General features: G+C 39.8%; 1 protein-coding gene across 1 annotated transcript in view; it reads right to left on the bottom strand.

Moving 5' to 3' along the window:
- Positions 1-26403, bottom strand: part of TMPRSS15 (transmembrane serine protease 15) — a 399115-nt gene that overhangs the window by 228583 nt on the left and 144129 nt on the right. Inside the window, exons 9-10 of the mRNA XM_077294014.1 lie at positions 23695-23835; positions 8687-8836 (exon numbers count right to left, since the gene is read on the bottom strand). Coding sequence (XP_077150129.1) covers positions 8687-8836; positions 23695-23835 — 291 coding nt within the window. The remainder of the gene's footprint in view (positions 1-8686; positions 8837-23694; positions 23836-26403) is intronic.

Raw genomic sequence — 26403 nt, 5'->3', positions numbered from 1 at the left:
CAACGATCTCCCAGCAGGGGCCTGATCGTTGGTCGCTATCACACATAACGAGATCGTTAGCGGGATCGCTGCTACGTCACCAAAAGCATGACGTTGCAACGATATCATTAACTATATCGTTATGTGTGACTCAGCTTTAAGACTTCTATTTACCACAGTCCACTAATGGAACACAACAATGGGCCTCTTAAGACCCGCTGAAAGAGAATTCAAGATAAGTTATAATCCTTTGAGCCGTCCTGCTCTAGTTTCAGCTCTTTTCTTACTCTAGCTTGATTCAAGCATTATAAATATATAATGGAACCGTTGGTTTTGCATTCCTCAAGTACGTTATGTAACGTATCCCAAGCCAGAAGTCAGACTTTCTCATTTTTCTATTATAATCTTCTTTTCTAAAATATATTATTTTGCTAAAATGACAAAGAATATCACAGTCAATTTAATAACCCTGCTGTTCTGTTCAGTCAAAAATGACCATTTTTGAACTTTGATATTTTTTTAAAAATTCATTATGCATTTTCTGAAACTTATGGTTACTTATATTTTCCTAATTAGAGGGGTTCTTTCTGAGGGTACCTTTTTTTTTTTTTTGGTTTAGTTTTTGCGCCACATTTTTTTTTACACTTATACTGTTCCCGGTTAAAAATGACCGAATAGCATTTTGTGCTATTTCAGCCATTTTTTGAGTAAAACAAATGAGTTATAATTTCTTTTGAGACTACTTATTGCATCTACTATTGTTTATGAAGTAAACAGTTGCTTTAGGTGCAGATTTGCACATGCTTTCAGTACAAACCAAACGCATTGGCTTTCAGTACAGTTCTGTGCAATTTTTTTTCTCTGTATGTTATTTACCCTGCTTTTTTATTTTCCTTGTGCTAGTTCTCTGTGCAAAGCAGACCTTGTGGTGTTGGAGTCCAGGGGGTGGTGTCTGGTGTCTCTTATCTTATCAGTAAGTAAGCAGTTCAGCCAGCCATTTCAAATTCAAATGCAAATGAGCTTTATTGGCAGGACTATAAGTACACAAAGCATATAGTAAAAACACAGGGGTGGGGAAGGGAGGCATATAGAGGTCCAGGATATATCAGACTCCTTTGTTGAAAAAAACAAGCCTGAGTTTCAACAAGGTATTCTCAGCAAAAGAGGTTCCATGTTTTATTTCACTCAAGACACAACAGTGTTTTTTTTTTTATTATTTTTACTATTTACTATACTATTTTTTCAAAATATTTGCATGCAGTTAAATTTTATACTATAGTTAATTTTAGTTATAGTTACAGTTAGTTATAGTTATTATAGTAGTCGTAGTTGTTATAGTTAGTTAGCTAAGCTCAAATTTGTAATTTCTGTGCAGAATTCAATAAGCCCTTGTAACCTTTATAAACACAAAATAAATAAAAAAAATTTAGTTTTTTAACCCCTTCCCGACCCATGACGCCACGTAGGCGTTCTGAAAACCCGTGCCAATCCGACCCATGACGCCTATGTGGCGTCATGGAAAGATCGCGTCGCTGCAGAGCAGGTGAAAGGGTTAACTCCGATTTCACCCGATCTGCAGGGAGAGGGGGAGTGGTACTTCAGCCCAGGGGGGGGTGGCTTCACCCCCCCATGGCTACGATTGCTCTGATTGGCTGTTGAAAGTGAAACTGCCAATCAGAGCGATTTGTAATATTTCACCTAAAAAACTGGTGAAATATTACAATCCAGCCATGGCCGATGCTGCAATATCATCGGCCATGGCTGGAAATTCTGAAGTGACCCCCCCCACCCCACCGATCGCCCCCCCAAGCCACCGATCTGTCCCGTAGTCCCCTCCATCCTGTGCTCCGCTCCCCCGTCCTCCTGCAGGCTCCCCCTGTGCTCCTATGTCACCCCTCACGTGCTCCGACGCCCCCCCGTGCCCCGATCTCCCCCCCTTATACTTACCAAGGCTCCCGGTGCCCGTCCGCCTCCTCCATGGGCGCCGCCATCTTCCAAAATGGCGGGCGCATGCTCAGTGCGCCCGCCGAATCTGCCGGCCGGCAGATTCATTACAAAGTACATTTTGATCGCTGTGGTAGGTTCTATCACAGCGATCAAAATAAAAAAAATAATAAATAAACCCCCCCTTTATCACCCCCATAGGTAGGGCCAATAATAAAATAAAGAAAATATTTTTTTTTCTTTTTCCACTAGGGTTAGGGTTAGAACTAGGGTTAGAACTAGGGGTAGGGTTAGGGTTAGGGGTAGGGTTAGGGTTACGGGTAGGGTTAGGGTTAGGGTTATGGCATGTGCACTCAGTGCGGATTTGGCTGCGGATCCGCAGCGGATTGGCCGCGGATCCGCAGAGGATTGCCGCTGCGAATTCGTAGCAGTTTTCCATCAGGTTTACAGTACCATGTACACCTATGGAAAACCAAATCCGCTGTGCCCATGGTGCGGAAAATTCCGTGCAGAAACGCTGCGTTGTATTTTCCGCAGCATGTCAATTCTTTGTGCGGATTCCGCAGCGTTTTACACCTGTTCCTCAATAGGAATCCGCAGGTGAAATCCGAAAAAAAAAAACACTGGAAATCTGCTGTAAATCCGCAGGTAAAACGCAGTGCCTTTTACCTGCAGATTTTTCAAAAATCGTGTGGAAAAATCTCACACGAATCCACAACGTGGGCACATAGCCTAAGGGTTAGGGTTGGAATTAGAGTTAGGGTTGGAATTAGGGCTAGGGTTGGAAATGGGTTTAAGATTAGGCTTGTGGTTAGGGTTACGGATAGGGTTAGGGGTGCGTTGGGGTTACAGTTGTGGTTAGGGTTGGGATTAGGGTTAGGATTAGGGTTGGAAATAGGGTTACGGGTGTGTTGCGGTTAGGGTTGTGGTTAGGGGTGTGTTGGGGTTAGGGTTGTGATTAGGGTTATGGCTACAGTTGGGATTAGGATTAGGGGTGTGTTGGGGTTAGTGTTGAAGTTAGAATTGAGGGGTTTCCACTATTTAGGCACATCAGGGGTCTCCAAACGCAACATGGCGCCACCATTGATTCCAGCCAATCTTGCGTTCAAAAAGTCAAATGGTGCTCCCTCCCTTCCAAGCCCCGACGTGCGCCCAAACAGTGGTTTACCCCCACATTTGGGGTACCAGCGTACTCAGGACAAACTGGGCAACAACTGTTGGGGTCCAATTTCTCCTGTTACCCTTGCAAAAATAAAAAAATACTTGCTAAAACATAATTTTTGAGGAAAGAACAATTATTTTTTATTTTCACGGCTCTGCGTTATAAACTTCTGTGAAGCACTTGGGGGTTGAAAGTGCTCACCACACATCTAGATAAGTTCCTTCGGGGGTCTAGTTTCCAAAATGGGGTCACTTGTGGGGTGTTTCTACTGTTTAGGCACATCAGGGGCTCTGCAAATGCAACGTGATGCCCGCAGACCATTCCATCAAAGTCTGCATTTCAAATGTCACTACTTCCCTTCCGAGCCCTGACGTGTGCCCAAACAGTGGTTTACCCCCACATATGGGGTATCAGCGTACTCACAACAAACTGAGCAACAAATATTGGGGTCCAATTTCTCCTGTTACCCTTGTGAAAATAAAAAATTGCTTGCTAAAACATCTTTTTTGAGGAAAGAAAAATGATTTTTTATTTTCACGGCTCTGCGTTGTAAACTTCTGTGAAGCACTTGGGGGTTGAACGTGCTCACCACACATCTAGATAAGTTCCTTGGGGGGTCTAGTTTCCAAAATGGGGTCACTTGTGGGGGGTTTCTACTGTTTAGGCATATCAGGGGCTCTGCAAACGTAACATGATGCCCGCAGACCATTCCATCAAAGTCTGCATTTCAAAACGTCACTACTTCCCTTCCGAGCCCCGACATGTGCCCAAACAGTGGTTTACCCCCACATATGGGGTATCAGCATACTCAGGAGAAACTGGACAACAACTTTTGGGTCCAATTTCTCCTGTTGCTCTTGCAAAAATAAAAAATTCTGGGCTAAAAAAATATTTTTGAGGAAAGGGAACACATTTATTATTTTCACGGCTCTGCGTTATAAACTTCTGTGAAGCACTTGGGGGTTCAAAGTGCTCACCACACATCTAGATAAGTTCCATTGGGGGTCTAGTTTCCAAAATGGAGTCACTTGTGGGGAGTTCCTACTGTTTAGGCACATCAGGGGCTCTGCAAAAGCAACCTGACGCCCGCAGAGCATTCCATCAAAGTCTGCATTTCAAAACGTCACTACTTCCCTTCCGAACCCCGACGTGTGCCAAAACAGTGGTTTACCCCCACATATGGGGTATCAGCGTACTAAGGAGAAACTGGACAACAACATTTGCGGTCCAATTTCTCCTGTTACCCTTGGGAAAATTAAAAATTGTGGGCTAAAAAATCATTTTTGAGAAAAGAAAAATTATTTTTTATTTTCACGGCTCTGCGTTATAAACTTCTGTGAAGCACCTGGGGGTTATAAGTGCTCACTATGCATCTAGATAAGTTCCTTGGGGGGTCTAGTTTCCAAAATGGGGTCACTTGTAGGGGATCTCTAATGTTTAGGCACACAGGGGCTCTCCAAACGCGACATGGTGTCCGCTAACGATTGGAGCTAATTTTCCATTCAAAAAGTCAAATGGCACGCCTCCCCTTCCGAGCCTTGCCGTGCACCCAAACAGTGGTTTACCCCCACATATGAGGTATCGGCGTACTCAGGAGAAATTGCCCAACAAATTTTAGGATCCATTTTATCCTGTTGCCCATGTGAAAATGAAAGAATTGAGGCTAAAATAAATTTTGTGTGAAAAAAAAGTACTTTTTCATTTTTGCGGATCAATTTGTGAAGCACCTGGGGGTTTAAAGTGCTCACTATGCCTCTAGATAAGTTCCTTGGGGGGTCTAGTTTCCAAAACAGGGTCACTTGTGGAGGATCTCCAATGTTTAGGCACACAGGGGCATTCCAAACGCAACATGGTGTCCGCTAACGATGGAGATAATTTTTCACTCAAAAAGTCAAATGGCGCTCCTTCCCTTCCGAGCCTTACCATGTGCCCAAACAGTGGTTTACCCCCACATGTGAGGTATCGGTGTACTCAGGAGAAATTGCCCAACAAAATTTAGGATCCATTTTATCCTGTTGCCCAGGTGAAAATGAAAAAATTGAGGCTAAAATAATTTTTTTGTGAAAAAAAAAAGTACTTTTTCATTTTTGCGGATCAATTTGTGAAGCACCTGGGAGTTTAAAGTGCTCACTATGCATCTAGATAAGTTCCTTGGGGGGTCTAGTTTCCAAAATGGGGTCACTTGTGGGGGAGCTCCAATGTTTAGGCACACGGGGGCTCTCCAAACGTGACATGGTGTCCGCTAAAGATTGGAGCCAATTTTTCATTGAAAAAGTCAAATGGCGCTCCTTCCCTTCCGAGCCCTGCCGTGCGCCCAAACAGTGGTTTACCCCCACATATGAGGTATCAGCGTACTCAAGACAAATTGTACAACAACATCCGTGGTCCAGTTTCTCCTTTTACCCTTGGGAAAATGAAAAAATTGTTGCTAAAAGATCATTTTTGTGACTAAAAAGTTAAATGTTCATTTTTTACTTCCATGTTGCTTCTGCTGCTGTGAAACACCTGAAGGGTTAATAAACTTCTTGAATGCTGTTTTGAGCACCTTGAGGGGTGCAGTTTTTAGAATGGTGTCACTTTTGGGTATTTTCAGCCATATAGAACCCTCAAAATGACTTCAAATGTGAGGTGGTCCCTAAAAAAAATGGTTTTGTAAATTTTGTTGTAAAAATGAGAAATCACTGGTCAAATTTTAACCCTTATAACTTCCTAGCAAAAAAAAAATTTGTTTCCAAAATTGTGCTGATGTAAAGTAGACATGTGGGAAACGTTATTTTTTAACTATCTTGTGTCACATAACTCTCTGGTTTAACAAAATAAAAATTCAAAATGTGAAAATTGCGAAATTTTCAAAATTTTTGCCAAATTTCTGTTTTTTTCACAAATAAACTCAGAAATTATCGACCTAAATTTACCACTAACATGAAGCCCAATATGTCACGAAAAAACAATCTCAGAATCGCTAGGATCCGTTGAAGCGTTCCTGAGTTATTACCTCATAAAGGGACACTGGTCAGAATTGCAAAAAACGGCAAGGTCATTGAGGCCAAAATAGGCTGGGTCATGAAGGGGTTAAGTTTTCTTTTTTCATAATGACCAACCATGTTCACATTCAGTATAATAATGCAGCAGGTATTCAAAAAAAATGTTTAAGTAGCTAAAACAGCATTTTAATAGGTCCGGTCAAAAATGACCGGAGCAGTACAAGTGTATAGTGGAAATGAATAGAACAGCAGGGTTAAGAATTTGGAGGCATCTAGACTTTTGTGATAATTTACTTATTTGTTTATATAAATATTCTTAATCACATACAACACATTCTGTTTATTGGAAGACAGTTCCGAAAAATTAACCCTGCCAGTCGTGCATTATGCCTTGTGAAGAGAACATCAATTCACTGCACCCTGCTGCTCTTTTCATTCGCACTTCAAGCGGATTTTATACCATCCCAACAGGCTGTGTACATCAAGAGATCAATCCTATGAATAATCCAGCAAAAATCATTTTAAAGTTGGAGCATGAACTTGCATTCAGTAACTGTATATAAACAGTGACACCCACAAGTGTATCAGCCACGGATATGCTTTACGCTTACCATACTGAATACTGTAAACTCATATTCTTGTGGCAGGAGGCGTTTTTTTCCCTTTATTATTACACAATTGCCATCAAAATAAATGTTTTTCTTTCACTTAAATTACTTTAACGTTGCTAATTTTATGATAAAAATAAATGTTCTTTCTATGTTTTTATTCTCCCCTTTGAAAACATGTTTAATTATATATATATATATATATATATATATATATATATATATATATGTATATATATACAGTTCTACTTATTATTACAATATTTTGTACCACTCTGATGTATTCATATATCTCTAGCAGTGCCACGGGGAAAAAATATGGCATTTAAATGGTCCCTGTTGTTTCAACAAATTTGCATAAATCAATAATATAAGCGAATAAATGAAACTTTACAAGATATATTTTCTGAAAAATGTGCTTCTATCCCCACTTATGAGTCACTTCTTCCCCTTCTCCTGCCACAGAACACATCATTCACTAAAAAAAAAAGCAGCTTGAATCCAATTTTGGTCAAAATAAGTCAGCATATAATTTCAGTGAGGTATCAGGTTACATAACCTATATAACTCTAGAGAGAAGGGAGAAGGAGAAATGCAAAACATTGCAATCCCAATACACCATAACTATTAGCTACAAGTCGTCTAATGGCCAGAAATTGGGCTGTTCTGGATAAATACACAATGGTTACTTGAAATGAAAGGTACACCTTAAGTGCCCTATTCTCAAGATCCATACGTTATTACCTATCTTTTAGTTGGTAATTATGGTGAAAATAGCCCTTAAAGGGAATGTGGCACCTCATACATACAATCCAGTGTGTATCTAACTGTGCCTGCATTGTTTCAGCCAGGTATGTTTAAGTCTGAAACGCTGAGGTGTTTCAGAGAAAAACATACTGTCACTCTAGGGAAACAAGAGGGGAGAAGTCACCTTTTTGAATAGTCCTCCATGAGGTTCGGTACCTGGTGGCTTTAAAACTATATTTTTCTCTGAAACTACACAGCAGTCACAAGATGACTACTCAAACGGGTTGTCCGGCCTTACACTACAAGTTTTAAGTCGCTCTATGTGACTGCAGACTTGTGAATTCTCACAGCACACACAGCCAACTGTGATGATTCTCCCGTGTGGATGCCAGGAGCCGTGATCATGTGACAGCAAGTATGCAATTTGCATATTTCTGAATATATTTTGACTAGATATGTGAGAGGCCCCACTCAATGCATCTGCATTAAATGAAGCTGCGCACGTCAAGTTTCCACATGACTGCATGTATGGAAATTACAATGTGCAATGAGACTGTATGGGGAGCATGGGTGAGTGTGTAAGAAGACAGTATGGTATGGGGAGAGAAGGACAGTATGGGAAGCAGGGATAGGGGAATACAATGGTGTGAAAAAGTATTCGCCCCTTCCTAATTTCCTGTTCTTTTACATATTTGTCACATTTTAAATGTTTCAGATAATCCAAACAAATTTAAATATTACAGAAATATAACACAAGTAAACAGTTCTTAAACATTTCCCTGTTTGCATATGAAACTTTTTAAGTACATCTGTGGGGTATATTGGGAACCCCTTAAATATACTAGCTGTAAAGGAGACCAATACAGTTTGTTCTTACTCTTAAAAGCAGTCTGTAGCAAATTTTTTGTACACTAAAGATTTCTGTAGGTCTTCTCCATTAGCAGTCATCAAGAGACCTGCCTGTCCAGTAGATGTGGCCATTTGAGTCACTTGGATTTTGAAGCTCCCCTTGTTTTCATTACATGCAGGAACTATTGATTTTGGTGAACTATAAGTACTTTTTTAAGGCAGTTTGAAGCTGGGGATGACTACAAATTTAGCCAAATTGTATTATAATAACTTTTATGTGATGGTAGGACCTTCTCAAATCTCAGTTGGCAACCACATTTGGACACAAAGTTACTCCATTTGTGCTTATAAAGCCACGTGTTTCTTGCAAATTTATTTAATCAGCATTTGTGTTGTAGGTTACTAGTACTTACCAGAATTATTGCCAAAAGTGTGGTCATAATCAGGTCCAGACAGTGGTGGATGATTTGGACCATTGAATCTCTCCCATTCTGCATCATCCATCATATCCTGAATCCAATAACAGAAACCATCTTCAAAGCTACAGTCAATCTTCTCTTTATCTTCAGATGAAACAACAGATAACATATGTCCAATAAATTATGTAAATTTCGAAATTTAACAGATGTAATCTTTAAGGAACATTTCATAATAACCACCTGCAGGCATCACTTCAGTATTCATTGTACTTGTTACACCAGGCTCATTTAGGAAATCATTATCACATGAATATCAAACTTTGAAAATGTATCACATACAGTGTAGATGGTGATTTATGACAGTCCTAATATATAGAATACAAAAATAGAAGTATTTTAGTCTATTCATAGTGCAGTATATGTTGTACTGTAAATATATGATATTAAGGTATTGGAAGTTAGTTTATGACAACTGCATGAAATGTTCTTGTAATGGAAAAAAGTCTGCACTATGTAAACCAATAAAGAAAGGAATATGCTGCGTTGGAATACTTTCCGCTTATTCCCTATCTTCCATGTACAATGTCATTGCTCTAACACAGAGAAGTAAAGTCTGATCAAATAAGTAACATACCCTTAACCTGCAATGACAGTTCGAGTCAATGTCAGTTGATGGGTACATATCAAAGAAGTGAAGAAGAAAGTAGTATGGACCCAGGCAGGCATAGAACACACAATACCCATGCCGGCTGCAGGCAAGCTCCTCAGACCTTACACCTAAGGCTTGTGATCACCACAAATCTAAATGTTTAAACTTGTACTGTCCCCTCCAAACTATTCATATGATTGTGGAGCCCTTTGAAAGATTGTAAAATAAGCCAGTATATCCTTTTATGACCCAAATCATTCCTCCAGCAGGGATAGTTTGAAGTTGTGTTTGGAAGTGCAGGAGAGCATGAGCTCTTCTAGCTTCTCATCCTTGCACTGTATTTCCAATGTAGCAGAATCCTCCTTGGCTGATTTACAGGACATTTTTTCTAGAACACAGCCAATTAGCTTATTAATCAGTCAGGTTGTTAAGCTGCTAGGTAGGAAATACAATGTGAGGCTGAAGAGCATGAAGCGTACCATCAGGCAATAATGCACTTCCAGACAACTTCAAAATGCAATTTCTCACTTCTGAAACAGCAGTTTGGGGTCATATATGGATTGACTATCTTATCTTTGAAAGGGCTACAAAGTCGTATAAATGACCTGGTTTTCCACCAACCTTTCTGACCGCTCCTTCACTGTTTCATTTACCGGCTCATCTTCTGCCCCTCTTCACCTTACTATCAGGGTTCCTCAAGAATCAGTCCTAGGTCCCCTCCTCTTCTCTCTATACACCACCCCTACTGGACAAACCATCAAAAGGTTTGGTTTAGAGCAGTGTTCCCCAACTCCGGTCCTCAAGAGCCACCAACAGGTCATGTTTTCAGGATTTTCTTAGTATTGCAGAGGTGATAATTAAATCACCTTCACAGACAATAATTCCATCACCTGTGAAATACTAAGGAAATCTTGAAAACATGACCTGATAGTGGCTCTTGAGGACCGGAGTTGGGGAACACTGGTTTAGAGCATCATCTCTATGCTAATGACACCCACTTATACACATCTTCTTCTCACATCATCCACGGCTTAATACAAAATACCAGGAATTGACTGTCTACTGTCTACTGTCTCTAACATCATATCCACCTACAATCTTAAACTAAATCTCTCCAAGACTTCTATCATGTTGCAACAGTTTTCTGGAATGCACTAGCCTAAACAATCTTATGGATACTTGTCCCCCACATTTTTAAGTGTGCTCTAAAACCACATCTCTTTAGACAGGCCCACCACCTCACTGCACTAATCTTACTCTTCCTTGCTCCCCCTTTCTATTTTTTTTCTCAGAATAAGGTTGTATCTATTCAACTGTCATCCTCCGTGCACCCAATAGCACTTGGTAACTGTGCTGGCTGATACGGTGATTATACTGGAAAGGTACTGGCTGATGACGGATCATGCAGCTTATTTGAAATGCAGTATGTATTATAATGATGGCTGGACCATGCATGACATGCACGTCCTACCTATTGTGCCCCCTACTGCATTTCCTCCCAGATTGTAGCTTGTGAGCAGGACCCTCACTCCTCCTGTAACTGTTGAATTACGTGTGTGTTAATCAATAATGTTTGTGATAGGTTCCCTTTACATGTATCACTCTATTATTTGCAAATTGCATAGCACTTTTATTCAATCATACATGCTCTGTAGTTGTCATTTGATCAAGGTTAGATATGAGTGAACCCAAAGGTTCGTACGAGACAATTCTTGTCCGGTGCTAAACCCGGAACACAGACTTCTCCTGGAAGTCTGTTGCAGTGTTTGGCGTTCCAGGAGAAGTTGGTTGCTGAGAGACAATGAGAGAGAGAGAAAATTTTCCGGCTGCAAAGTTCGGGTCCCCATTGTTTTTAATGGCGTTCGGGTTCTATTTCACATTTGGGTACAGTTGTGCTTCCCAAACTGAATTTTGGACCAAAGTGCATTTCAGGTACTAGGTTTTTTTTTTTTTACTTAAAAGCTTTTACTGTTAGCTACAAATATTGTTTGGCTTCATAGAGAATGTTGCACCATTTGGCTTCCACATCTTCCATGTTTCACTGCACATATCAAATAATAGAAGTTAAATGTGAAACCGCCAGTGCGTTCATTCTTGCAACATTCTTGTAACTTCAAAACTATTCTTCTTCTGAGCTGCCTCTGATGGAGTCCATACATTTTAAAGGGTAACTATTGTTTTATTATTATAAATATCTATTTTCCCCTAAATTGTGCAACAAATTGGTGAAAGTCCAGGCACTAAAATACCCTGCAGAATGCTGTTCAGCTGAGCTCCTCATGAGTGTGTGCCTAATGGCTTGCTCACACAAGTGATGATTCTCTCTTCTGAGATAATTGGATCGATTATGATTAGTGTTGAGCATTCCGATACTGCAAGTATCGGGTATCGGCCGATACTTGCTGTATCGGAATTTCCGATACCGAGATCCGATACTTTTGTGGTATCGGGTATCGGGTATCGCAACAACATTAATGTAATAATGTGTAAAAAAGAGAATTAAAATAAAAAATATCGCTATACTCACCTGTCCGACGCAGCCGGGACCTCAGCGAGGGAACCGGCAGCGTTGTTTGTTTAAATTTCGCGCTTTTACTTGGTTACGTGAAGTCCCGGCTTGTGATTGGTCAGGGCGGCCATGTTGCCGGGACGCGGACCAATCACAGCAAGCCGTGACGAAATTACGTCACGGCTTGCTGTGATTGGTCCGCGTCCCGGCAACATGGCCGCCATTAACCAATCACAAGCCGTGACGTCACGGGAGGCTGGACATGCGCGTATTTTGAAAAGCGCGCGTGTCCAGCCTCCAGTGACGTCCCGGCAACATGGCCGCCATTAACCAATCACAAGCCGGGACGTCACGGGAGGCTGGACATGCGCGTATTTTGAAAAGCGCGCGTGTCCAGCCTCCCGTGACGTCACGGCTTGTGATTGGTCAGGGCGGCCATGTTGCCGGGACGCGGACCAATCACAGCAAGCCGTGACGAAATTACGTCACGGCTTGCTGTGATTGGTCCGCGTCCCGGCAACATGGCCGCCATTAACCAATCACAAGCCGTGACGTCACGGGAGGCTGGACATGCGCGTATTTTGAAAAGCGCGCGTGTCCAGCCTCCAGTGACGTCCCGGCAACATGGCCGCCATTAACCAATCACAAGCCGTGACGTCACGGGAGGCTGGACATGCGCGTATTTTGAAAAGCGCGCGTGTCCAGCCTCCAGTGACGTCCCGGCAACATGGCCGCCATTAACCAATCACAAGCCGGGACGTCACTGGAGGCTGGACACGCGCGCTTTTCAAAATACGCGCATGTCCAGCCTCCCGTGACGTCACGGCTTGTGATTGGTTAATGGCGGCCATGTTGCCGGGACGCGGACCAATCACAGCAAGCCGTGACGTAATTTCGTCACGGCTTGCTGTGATTGGTCCGCGTCCCGGCAACATGGCCGCCCTGACCAATCACAAGCCGGGACCTCACGTAACCAAGTAAAAGCGCGAATTTTAAACAAACAACGCTGCCGGTTCCCTCGCTGAGGTCCCGGCTGCGTCGGACAGGTGAGTATAGCGATATTTTTTATTTTAATTCTTTCTTTTACACATTAATATGGTTCCCAGGGCCTGAAGGAGAGTTTCCTCTCCTTCAGACCCTGGGAACCATCAGGAATACCGTCCGATACCTGAGTCCCATTGACTTGTATTGGTATCGGGTATCGGTATCGGATTGGATCCGATACTTTGCCGGTATCGGCCGATACTTTCCGATACCGATACTTTCAAGTATCGGACGGTATCGCTCAACACTAATTATGATCAGAGATTGAGCTAAGTGTCAGTTTACATGGATCCAATTCTCTTGCATGAGAGAATCATATCACAAGTGCGGAGAAGACAGAGAAGCAAATTTCTCCATTTTCTCCATTGTCTGCGGAAATCGGACTGCACTCGAATGATAGTCAAGTGCAGTCTGATGTTTCACACACATCCATAGACTTGTATGGCCCGATTTGCGGAGCCACTTGTAGTGTAAGGATGTGGACTGTCTCACCCTATCCCTAACCTGCAGACAACCACCGTATGCATATGTGTAATGTGAACAGTATTATGTGTTTTATGCATTTAATGTGTATATCTATAATCCCTATGTAATATGTTATGGTAATGTGTAGAATGGCGGGGTAAATGCCCATGATAGTGTATAAAGATAAGTGTTTATAGATAAAATAAAACAAGGTATAAGGTAGGATATAGGAAATAGATAAGGAATAGTTAATGTTAGGTACAGGCCCACAGATGGGAGGGGAATAGTGTTAAGAAAAAGAGAGGTGATTCCTGGTTATGGGTGGTTAGGAGTTGTGGAAAGGTTAAGCGAGTCCTTTATGGAGTTCAAGTGCAGTGGGCTGCTAGGGCCAACATGGGCCTATCACTTGGATAGCTATACAACTCGTCCATGCAGATCCATTCGTCAGGCCCGGGACTTAGAGATTTGGACCTAGGTCTTTGGGCACATCACATCTGCAGGCCTGAAGAGAAACATGGACACAGATCCTCAAAGGCAGAAAATGATGGAATCATGGTGCACAGCCAGAGGTGGAGAGTGTTCCCTACAGGTAGTGGAGACAACAGGAAAAGGGATGCTCTATTGGGAACAAGTGCTAGGGCTGAAGTTATGTCCGGTACATGCGAGAAAGGCTGTAATGTGTTGTGCCCTATCCCACATGCTCCACTATAATGCATGAGAACTGTTCAGTAAAAGTTTGACTGCTGAAAAGAACTTGGTGTCACCTGGATTGTGTGTGGAGGTTCCTGAAAACGGAAGCCTGGAGTAAGTGGAGGCCTATGGTCTACAGATGAATGTGATGCACCCCACACCTGATAACATACCAGGACTCCGGGACATGATTTTCACAGTACTGCACTGCCCTGAAGTATAACATTGGTCCGAGTTCTATACAATAAAATATTGTATAGCACTCATCCGAGTTATATGTTTGTGTAAGCGAGCTCTAAAGCTGTGTATTGGCTCAATAGAGAGTCTATGAGCCTCTACATAAAGTGAAGTCTTGGCTCATAAAACTTTTTTTTCAATGTATAAGTGCTTCTCACCAAAATAGAATATCATCAAAAAGTTAATTTATTTTAGTTTTTCAATACAAAAGTGAAACTCATATTATATAGAGTCATTACAAGAGTGATCTATTTCAAGTGTTTGTTTATTTCTGTTAATGTTGATGATTATGGCTTACAGCCAATAAAAACCCAAAAGTCATTATCTCTGTAAATTAGAATAATTAACAAAAAACACCTGCAAATGCTTCCTAAGCGTTTAAAAAGGTCCCTAAGTCTGTTTCAGTAGCCCCACAATCATGGGGAAGACTGCTGACTTGACTAATGTCTAGAAGGTGGTCAATGACACACTCCACAAGGAGGGTAAGGCACAAAAGCTCATTGCTAAAGAATCTGGCTGTTCACAGAGTGCTGTATCCAAGCATATTAAGTTGAACAGAAGGAAAAAGTGTGGTAGAAAAAGGTGCACAAGCAACCAAGATAACCACAGCCTTGAAAGAATTTTTAAGAAAAGGCCATTAAAAAATTTGGGGGAGATTCACAAGGAGTGGACTGTTGCTGGAGTCATTGCTTCAAGAGCCACCACACACTGACGTATCCAGGACTTGGGCTACAAGTGTCACATTCCGTGTGTCAAGCCACTCATGACCAATAGATAACGCCAGAAGCGTTTTACCTGAGCCAAGGAGAAAAAGAACTGGACTGTTGCTCAGTGGTCCAAGGTGTTGTTTTCAGATGCAAGTAAATTTTGCATTTCATTTGGATATCAAGGTCTCAGAGTCTGGAGGAAGAGTGTAGAGGCCACAATCCAAGCTGCTGGAGGTCTAGTGTGAAGTTTCCACAATCAGTGATGGTTTAGGGAGCCATGTCATCCGCTGGTGTAGGTCCACTGTGTTTTATCAAGACCAAAGTTAGCGTAGCCGTCTCCCAGGAAATATTAGAGCACTTCATGTTTCCCTCCCAAGAAAAGCCGACAAGCTTTTTGTAGATGGAAATTTCATTCTACAGCACAACTTGGCACCTGTACACACTCCCAAAAGTACCAATAACTGGTTTATAAACAACAGTATCACTGTACTTGATTGGCAGCAAACTCGCCTGACCTATGGAGTATTGTCAAGAGGAAGATGAGAGACACCAGACCCAACAATGCAGACGAGCTGAAGGCTGCTATCAAATCAACCTGGGCTTCCATAACACCTCAGCACTGCCACAGGCTAATCGCCTCTAATTTACTGAGATTATGACTTTTATTTCTTTTCTGGCTGTAAGCCATAATCATCAACATTCACAGAAATAAACACTTGAAATAGATCACTCTGTTTATAATGTCTCTATATAATATATGAGTTTTACTTTTTGTTTTAAAGAACTTAATTAAATTAACTTTTTCATGATATTCTAATTTAGTGAGAAGCACTTGTATGCACTGATTCTGTATTCCAAGCTTGGTGCTTGGATAATGGGCCTTGCAGCACTTTTTTTTACCTAGTGTAAGATTTATCATTCAACACTGGCTTTATAAAGGAGGCTTCCACCTTTATTAAACTATGGGGTTCTTGCTCAATAACCTAGGTTGAAAGGATTTAAATGAGAGACACTCAATTTTAAGGAGCCAAAAATGTTTAGTAGAAAAAGATTTTTGAATAAAGTTATTTTATTTTTCTATATTCTAGATATTTTTGTAAAGTGAAGATGTAAAATATCCTTTAACCCCTTCCCCACCTTCGGTTTTTCTGTTTTTTAGCTTTCATTTTTTGCTCCCCTTCTTCCTAAAGCCATAACTTTTTTATTTTTCTGACAATATGGCCATTTGAGAGCTTGATTTTTTTGTGGGAAAAGTTGTACTTTAGAACAACACCATTGGTTTTACCATAAACGGTAAAAAATTAAAAGTGCGGTGAATTTACAAATAAAGTGCAATTCCGCAATTGTTTTTTTTAATATGTTCACTAAATCCTATAACTGAGTTTCTTAGATTGGGCAAGTCTGAACTCAGTGATACTAAATGTGCATTTTTTAAAAAACTTTTTTTTACACTTTTTACCTGATTCAATATTCTCCATGGGATACTAGAAGCTACAATCATCCTTTCACCTTTGCTACACATAGCAGAGCTTCAGCTCTGCTATGTGTAGCTAAAATGCTCATCTGCTATGAGTGCCGCCCTGTGGCCAGCAGTTATAGCAATCTGGCAATGACAGCTATAGGGATCTCCTTCACGTTGTCATGCCATCCCATTGGTGACTCACGGTCATGTGACATGGGCGCCAATGGGCGGAGTTAGTGACGCCCTACTGGTGTGATCATGTGAAATGCCACTATGAGAGATTGAGAGCAGCATTAGGCATGGTAACAGCCGCTGGTGGAATCATGGCTGTTAGGGGCACATGTCAGCTGATGAAATCAGGCTCATCGTTGGAGTCCACATCAAACAGGGGGAGACGAACTATGATATACCTATATGTCCATGGTCATGAAAGAGTTAAGGGTCCAATGGGATTCAGACACTAATTAAAACATAAGAAAATTAGTTAAGGATCTGTGAAATGCCTTAGGTCCAACCTACAGAACTTAAAAAGCACTCAAATAAAACTTTTTACGCTCTAAACCTGTGCAAGTGTTTTAACTTGTTAAATGGCACTGTCAAACTCTGACAGCAGCATTGAGAATTCATCGGCAAGGGTGCACTTCATTCTATGTGCCCATTGGTGCCCCTGAGGTATGATCTAGGGGCACTGAGGAATTGTTATAATAGCCAGGGGTCTGTTGAAGACCTCCTTGCCTGTCATTATTGGGCTCAATTTAAACCCATCCAGTGGCTAAATGCAGCAATGCTCTGTTATTTCTGTATATAGTAGGAGCAATCAGACAATCACTCTTTCATGTCTCCTAATGCGACTAAGTGGACTAATAAATATAGTAGAAAGTAAAAAAAAGTTTAAAAAAATGAAAAAAAAGCATATTTAGATCACCCTATTTTTCCCTAGTGAAAATAATAGTATAAAATAAAAGAATACACATATGCGGTATTGATGTGTCCAGAAAAGTCAAAATTATCAAAATATAAAAATGAATAACCCAATCGGTGAACATCGTAAATAGAAAAAAATAGCAGTGCCAAAACTGGGTTTTTTTGGTTGTCAATACAACAAAAATGCTGTAAGAATCCATCAAAATGTCATGTCTATCCCAAAATGGTATCCATAAAAATGTATCACCTGCCAAAAAAGAAGCCTTGACATAGCTCTGTAGAACAAACCATGAAAACATTATGGGCCTCAGAAAATGTTTTATTTTTTTTTTCACTACTAAAATCATTTAAAAAAATTGAAAACTTTGGTATGACCGTAATCATACTGATGAGGAGAATCATATTGCCAGGTCATTTTTACCACACAATATAGGCTGTAAAAACTTTTCCCAAAAAACAAGATCAGAATTTATTTTTCTTCACAATTTCACTGCATTGGAATTTTTTTCCAGTTTTTCAGCACACTATGTGATAAAATGAATGCTGTCATTCAAAAATATAACTTGTCCTACAAAAAATAAGCCCACATATGGAACCTGTCATGTTGAAAATGGCATCTGCAGGCAGGGTGATAAAGAGCTGATAAAACTGATATACATTTTTGTGGGTAAAATTTCAGTAACTTTACATTTTATTCATTGAAATTCCCAGTGTTTGTATGCAGATGAGTTCAGTGGGTGGGGCAACTCAGTGATTGACAGTTTTCCCTGTAGTTTTCAATCACTGAGTAGGACCAACACTCGACTCATGCAAACACTGAGGATTTCAAATAATTTTCCGACAAACCTGAATATCCTGCTCATCTTCTCTTTCTCCATCTCTCTTCTTCAGATTGCCTTTAAAGATAGATCTGTATTGAAAAAGACCACATATACTATTCGCCCTAACTCAATTTTATCCTTTTTCAGACTTGCTTCTTAATAAAATCTGAAACCTTTAGGCCTGTGAGAAACTCGCACGAGTCCCTGGCATCAATATCCGGCATTGCCACCGGCACTTGGGAACGAAGCCTTCAGCTGCTTAGAAATACATTCAGCCACACATTCCGGTCCCGAGAGCCGGCGGTTGTGCCAGGTATTGATGCGAGAAACTTGTGCTAGTTTCTTGCATTGCACTCGCAAGTGTGACCCCGGCCTTAGAACCATTATTCTTATTCATCACTTTTTCAAATACGTCAAATTAAATTAAAATGTCCTATTTTGTGAGCAAATTTGTCACGAGTCTTTTTTGGGGGCCTTTTTTTCATCAGTTTGCAAATTGCTTACTTAATGTAGATCAGGTATGTTATGTATAGAGTCAGCGAAAAGTTCACCCAACTTCTTCCTTCTTCTAACTCTTTTTCTGCTTGAACAAAGTCTTTCACTAAACTTTACAATGTAATCAATGTCTAAATTACCATACTTTCTTTATAAGCCACAGTGAAAATACCCTTTTTGATTTGCATCTATGATTAAAGCCTACGGAGGGATTTTGTGATACATTCCTTTGTTGTAATGACAATCCATGCTTGGCTAAGACATCAGACTTTAACTGGGACTCTTTAAAAGTTCCGGGCAGTAAATAAAGACGTATTTTTAACAATACAATACTTAATAAAATGGAGTAAGAAATAGGTACTATTGGGAGTAAAAATTTGCTCTCTGCAGAATGTGTTTATTTTAAGCTTTCACGGTAGCGCGTATATTTCACCGGTAATGCTATTCCTCGGAATAAATCTATAGTGCTGTATTTGTTTTAAAAGCACTTTAGGAGCCATAAAGAGGATAACTGATGGTATACCAATACCAACTTTAGTGCCCCACTATATAAAAAAGGTTGAAACTTGAATTTCTATTAACTCCACAATATAGTTTTATCACACGGAATCATACAGCAGCGTAATATCATCTCTGCAAAGTCAAGACTAGAGCAATTTTAAATAAACATAAATAAAAGAAAGAAAAAAACGAAAGGCCATAACTCCAATTTAAGTGACTTTTGATAAATCTCAACTGCGACTATAAAGTTTTGCCTTGTAAGCACTTAAAATGTTGCTGCTGTAAGGATGGATGCTGGCTGAAGATGCCGTTCTCAATTTGCAATGTATATGAATTGAATATCAAAGGATAATCAGCTTTCACAGCCATAAAATTGTGTTACGGCCACAGCCTGGGAGAGAATTGGTTTCCATTTACTCTCGGCCTTTTGTACTTTAATGTTAAAGTGGAATTATAATCAGACCCACACCATAGCATAATGTGATAATGTTCTAATGATCTGCCTATACTGCATGATACAAACTGAATATAAAATAAAATATTTAAAAAAGAAATCCAGTTTTGTCAGCCACCTCGGGCAAATAGTGTTATGCTGCTCTAGGCCTGTGACTAAATCTCCTGGCCAACGTGAAGTTACATGTTAACACCCCCAGAACAGAGGGCACATCTATCACTGCACAAAAGGAATGTAGGTCTTTGACCATTTTTAGAAGATGAGATTGTAGAATGACCTACTTTGTCAATTTGCCTTTCAGAAGTGCATGGAAGCTGCATTTAAAGAAGCACTCCCATCAAAGTTGCTATCCTCAATCTATTGCAGTCATCATTTTATATAGCACTGTATACTTGCAATTGCTCATTTTGCCTTTCTACTCAGTTAATCCTTCTCTCTCTTCTGCTCTATGTAGAAACAGGAAGTCTCTTGTCCTTGCATTTATCATTCTCTTATTCATCTCCTGACGCAGCTGCTCTGCACCTCCCTCTGCCAGAGACTTTTGCAGTGATGACTCATGCAGGGAAAACAGATTACCATTTCTACAAAGAGCTTAGAAGTATTCAGCTAGTCATTTTTTAGTAATGTGATCTCATAGACCTAATTGCAAAGAGAAGAATTAACTGTGTAGAAAGGCAAAATGAGCAATTTTAGGTACACATTATTATATAATATGATGATTGCAATATATTAAGAGGATACCAATTTTGATGGGAGTGCTTCTTTACACCATTGTTTGAAATGGAAAGACAGGGATATTGGCTGTAAATGGATCCTATCACATTAAAAAGCTACTCTATTTTCCTGTAGGTATAGAGTTAATCTACAGTTAAAGGGTGTTACAATGATGCTCAGCTGCATCTGTACCAATCAAGGTGCCGGGGTATGCTTAAAACCACTCACAGAATAATGAGCAGTGCTTTGAGTGGTGACTGTAATTGTTTCTTGTATTTCCTTGCGAACGAGGCTGCATAGGTCACTTGGAGTTATGGCTCACGGACGATGACGTTACTAAGGTCAACACTCATGATACATGACCATTCGTAACCTATGAAGCATAGTTCCCATAAGAATGCGCAATAGGTTTCTTGAGAGAATCACAGGACATCGTGGACTCCAAAAATGGATTATGCTGTGATTATTTTTTAATAATGATAGACTCCTATCCATTGCCAAACCTTGGGCTTAATGCCAGCTGACATTACACAGCTACAATCAACCCCAAAAACTTTTACCCCGTTTGCCAACATACCAGGGCAATCAGAAAGAGCAGAAGCTAAGTTCCAGAATTGGAACAGCTAATGGATGCGCTATTCCGGAGGCAACTGAGGGTTGGTCTTATTAGGCTGGGAAGGGACCAATATCCATGGACACAGCTGTCTGCTTTTCCTTGGCTGGTTATTACAAATAGAGGGGACCCTACATTGTTTTGTCTTGCACTGCTCCATGTATCAACTTGGACCTCCACCTCCTGGTTTAAGATTATTATTTGACATTTTTTTAAATTGTTTATTTTAAGTAATTTCCCTATTCACATTATTTTGCTGGGCAATAGTCTGGCTTTTCCCCCCATTTTGCTTCCTTTTGCAGCCCCCCAGCCCTTACTATGACTAATTTACAGCCATTTTACAGCACCAAAGTTTGGGTCAGCATTGACTTATATGTGGTTCGGTTACAGTGTAAAGTTCAAGTTAAGTTCTGGCTCCTGAACCAAACTTTGGACGAGAGTTCAGCTGAACCAGACGAACCTGAACTTCCATTGTTCCACTCGTCCCTAGTAAGTACATAAATTGAGAACAATGGGACTAGGGGACAATTTGTGTAACTGGGCTAACAACTGACTCAGTGATAACAAATAGAGGGTGGTTAATAATGAAACACACTTTGATTGGGTCAAATTGGACAGTTGCGTACCACAGAGGTCAGTATTGGGCCCTCTTCTGTTTAACATATTTATTAATTACCTTGTGAGGGCGTACATATTAGAATTGCAATATTTGCATATAATAAATTCTGCAAGGTAACCAAAACAGATGAGGATAATTTAATATTGCAGAGAGTTTTATGTAAAATGGAAGCTTGGGCTCAGATATGGCAATTGAAGTTTAATGTAAAAAAAAATGTAAGGATACAAGGATACAAAATGTTCAGTTATGCACTAAAAGGTAAATCATTGGGTAAAACTGACAAAAAAATAACTTGAATGTATTGGTAGACAGCAAAATCAACTTTAATGACAAGTGTCAGACAGCTGCTGCCTAAGCTTATAACATCATGTGATTCTTTAAAAGAGGCACCTAGGCTCATGATGAGAACATTGTTTTGCCTCTATACATGTAACTAGTGCAGTCACCCTTAGAATACTGGATACGGTTTTGGGTTTCGTGTATAAGAAGGACATAGCTGAGGAAGAATTTCCTGTAGACCATCATGCTAAGCTGCAGGTTAAATTCAATGGACATGTGTCTTCTTTTAACCTTAAAATAATGAAACTATACATTTTTCTTGCCAAATTCTAACATTTAGTGTGTTGAAGAAGCAAGCATAAAACATGCTGAAAATTATGAGAGAGCAATTGATAAGTAAATCTTACATTCCATCTGCTAGGAAACTCAGTTGTCAAAGAAACAATATGAAAAATCATATGTAGCTTTCGAGCATGAAGAATAAACAGTGTATGAAAAATTATTAGTAAAGGTATCCTGCTTCTGTCAGAAGAGATACTGATGACTTACTGTACCTCCTGAAAATTAAAGCGCTTTTCCCAAGATTGAAAAATCACCTATTCAGAGAATTGAAAAAAGATGCTGGGAGTCATATTGCTGAGGCCACCACTAGACAAGAGAACAGAAGTCCCGTGTCTTTATGGATTGGTGGTCAAACATGTGTGCAGCCACTCCATTCAGTCTATGAGAGTAACAGGAACAATCAATTGCTCTAGTTGGCTATTGGCATCAATTCTACAGACTTTGACGAGTGGTAGAGAGCACTTGATTCTGTGCATTTTGCTACTGATCCATTCAAATCGGCTGTTCTCAACATCAGTAGGGGTCCTAGTGATGGAACTGTCATCAATTTTACCCTTATCACCGATGCTGTGGGTACGGATGAGACAACCCATATAATTCTTTTCTCCATTTTTACAAAACACTTCATATGTAACACACAAGTATTCACTGTAGGGGTCACGTTGATTGATTGGTTCTACTTGGGGATGTGAAAGACAACTGAAAATAGGACAAGTCTACTGACATGTTTCCAATTGATTAAAAATGGAAGGAAGAAGCAAAAGCTATTCTAGGAATCATTTTTGCTTTCTAATCTTTTGTTGATTCCTTACGGTTTAGAAAAATGACATTTACTTTCATACCCCAAAGCATAATAAGTGATATTAACTTCACGGAGAATAACTCCAACTAAAAAATCTGCATTAACAGGCAAATTAGAATTTTGCCTCATCTGCTCATCTCTAACTTATAATTATATTGGAGACATAAAAAACAACTATGTGATTCCTTTACAAGGAGTCTGTTAGCACAGAATGACTGTTCTAACCAAGTACAGGTGCTCAGTGCATCATGGTGGGGCCAAACACGTGAGTGCACCCTCCCACCTTAATTGTTTTCCTTCTCTTTCCACCTCCTCTCTCTTGGATTGACAGCTCTAGCTTCATAGAGCCAGAGAAGGGTGGAGATAGATGGAAACCAAGCAGGTGGGAAGGTTTATCTAAATGTTTGCCTACAGCAAGGGTATGCCAAGCACCTCTACTTGGTTAGAACAATGATTCTGTGCTGATAGAGTCCCCTTAACTCCTGTAACTCCTTTAGAAGTGTATACAGAGACTTTTCCTTATGTAACGTGCAGTACTGTGATATCGGTTTGCCAAGACCTTACTGTATGAGAACTTTGCAATTGAGCTGCATAAGCAATGAGTCCAATGTGCCAATAAATAATATTATTTAAATACATTTGTTATGCCATACACTGGGTCATGGTAATACTTACTTGTCACACCACTGGTGGTGAACACTGAATACATGCCTTCAAAACCACTGAGACCACTTGATGTAGAATCACTCATAAATTCCACCGTGGCTTGATGTGAATAAATTCTAAAATTTCCAGGATTCGTTCCCCACAATGATGCTGTAAATGTATAGAATTACATTTTATATGATCATGTTTTAGAATATACATTTCTTATGTAATAATAGAACTACCATTATTTTGTAATGAAGGATGAATGAAAATCTGGTTAATTAATCATTAGCAACTGTTTTTCATATCCAGAAACAAAACCAGTTGCACATATTTCATGTGACTCAGCTAAAAATTACCTTAAGGCTATGTGCTGTGCTCACGTTGAGTATTTGCTTGCAGAAATTTCTGCAAGGTTTCTGCATCTCTTGGCAGCAAATATGCTGCTGTGAAAAACTTGCGTTTTTTTTGGTGTGGTTATGCCAAGATTTTGTATGCATTTTTGCATGCGTTCTTTGAATTCATTTTTGTACAGCAATGAAGGCTTTTTTAGCTAAGTAAATACATTTTAAAAAAAAGTTTTGTAATGTTATTTTTTGATTCAACACTGCCTTTTTCATGTTGATGCAGTAGAATCAGAGTAATGGGATTAGGGCTTGGTGTCAGCAGCTGTCATTGACACCAAGCCCTAGGCTTAGTAATAAAAATGTGACTGCCCAACACCTTCATTACTAAGCTGGTAAATAAACACAAACACACACACACACACACACACACACACAAATACAGTCACACATTGTCACCAGCCTATATAGGAGCTTTAACAGAATGAACCTACATAGGTTGTAACCAAACCGCAACTCTTAAAGAGAAAATAGAAAAAAAATTGTGTGCTCCCATGTAATTTTCATAAGGAAAAGAGGGAAAGCCGTTGGCTGAGGGTCGATGTTAATATTCTGGGAAGGAAGCAGTAGCCATAAAGGTTCCTATGCTATCAATATCAGCTCACAGCTGTCGGTTTTGCCTTTACTGGCGAATTTACAGGGGACTCAAGAGAAAAAAGACAAAGGGTCCTCCTATGATATCTAACTAGCAAAGGCTAGGCAGACAGCTGCAGGCTGATATTAATAGCCTAGGAAGGGGCAAAGAATATTGGCCTCAGAAATGGTGCATCTATAAGTTGCGCCAAATCTTGAGCTTAGCCATGCTCTTCCCACTTTCCCTTTAGCGGTGGCAAGTGGGGTGATGGTTGGGGGGTTGATGTCACATTTGTATTGTCAGGTGACATCAAGCCCACAGGTTATTAATGGAGAGGCGTCTATAAGATGCTCCCATTACTAACTCCATAGTGATATTATAAAAACACACACCCAGAATACAGTTTTTTATTTGAGATAATGACACAGACTCCTTTATTGAATCTAAATTAAACCATGCTCACTGAACGCCTAATCCACTGACGCCAACGTCTCCTACAATAAAAATAAAAAAATAAACCAAAATATTCCTCACCTGTCAGCAGAAAAGATAATCCATAATGTCCCCCGATGATCCTGATGACTTTGAGAGCAGTCACTGATGAAACTGATCTCAAAGCCAGCCAGCGATACACTGACAGGAGCTAATCGCTCCCGCAGTGTATCACTGAGCTGCCGTGAGAGAGGTCACCGGAGTTCATCAGCTGATCAGCTCCAGTGATCTCCCTTACAGCACCACTGCAGTGTGAGAAAACTGGAAAACTGCTACGCTTGTGAAAATGCTTAACAAAAGGCTGAAAGAAGTGACATGCAGCATGTCACTTCCTTCAGCTTTTTTCAGCTTTTTTACAGCATTTTTTCACCCATAGAAGCCAATAGGTAAGTGCAATACCACAAAAAAAAATGCAGCAAAAAATGCAGTTATCTGGTATTTCTGTGTTTTTGGTGCAAAAACCTAAGGAAGTTAAATCATGTGGTTTTTTTGGTACACTAAACTTTATCAGCATGCACAAGACAATACAAACTCAGCTCAAAACCCAATAAAAATGCAGTAAAACCTGCTTTGTAAAAAGCTTCTTTACTGCTAAAAGAGCAAGTTTTGCCTCCAGAAAAAAAAATTCAGCAAAAACGCAAAGTGTGAACATAACCTTATACTACTGTCAAAAATAAAATCTAAGGGTTTTCTCTAGTACCTTGAATGAATTTTTATCATGTGATGGGACTTATTCACTGAGGCAAGCGAATACCTTTATTAACATCACAATGAACACGCATAGTGTATGTAAGATGAAACATACAGGTAGTGATGGTTTTAGACATTTTTGTGTTTTATATTTTGCAAAGATGCCTTGTGTTATTTATGAAAATGAATAAAATGTAACATATTGACATATTGTACTAAAGAAATACAAGGTTCATTTGTTAGCAAGTCGGAATTGATTTGATTCATTTGAAAAATATATTGTGGAGTACTGAAGCAGTTCTAGTTCAAATATAAAAAATTGTGAAAAAGTAAAAAGCTACAAGTAAATAAAACACTATGACTGATAATAATTTAACCTTTTTAGTTCCAAATTCTTCTTTTGCTGCTTTTCAAAAGTAACAATAACAAATGACTTACATTAAAGTTGTATACTTATACAGGTGCTTCTCACAAAATTAGAATATCATCAAAATGTTAATTTATTTCAGTTCAATACAGAAACTGAAAATCATATATTATATGCAGTCATTATAAACATGGTGATTTATTTCAAGT

The sequence above is a fragment of the Ranitomeya variabilis genome, chromosome 3 (assembly GCF_051348905.1).
Source record: "Ranitomeya variabilis isolate aRanVar5 chromosome 3, aRanVar5.hap1, whole genome shotgun sequence".
Lineage (NCBI taxonomy): Eukaryota > Metazoa > Chordata > Amphibia > Anura > Dendrobatidae > Ranitomeya > Ranitomeya variabilis.
Note: the sequence above shows the minus strand (reverse complement) of the source record. Positions and strands in the feature narration are given on the sequence as shown.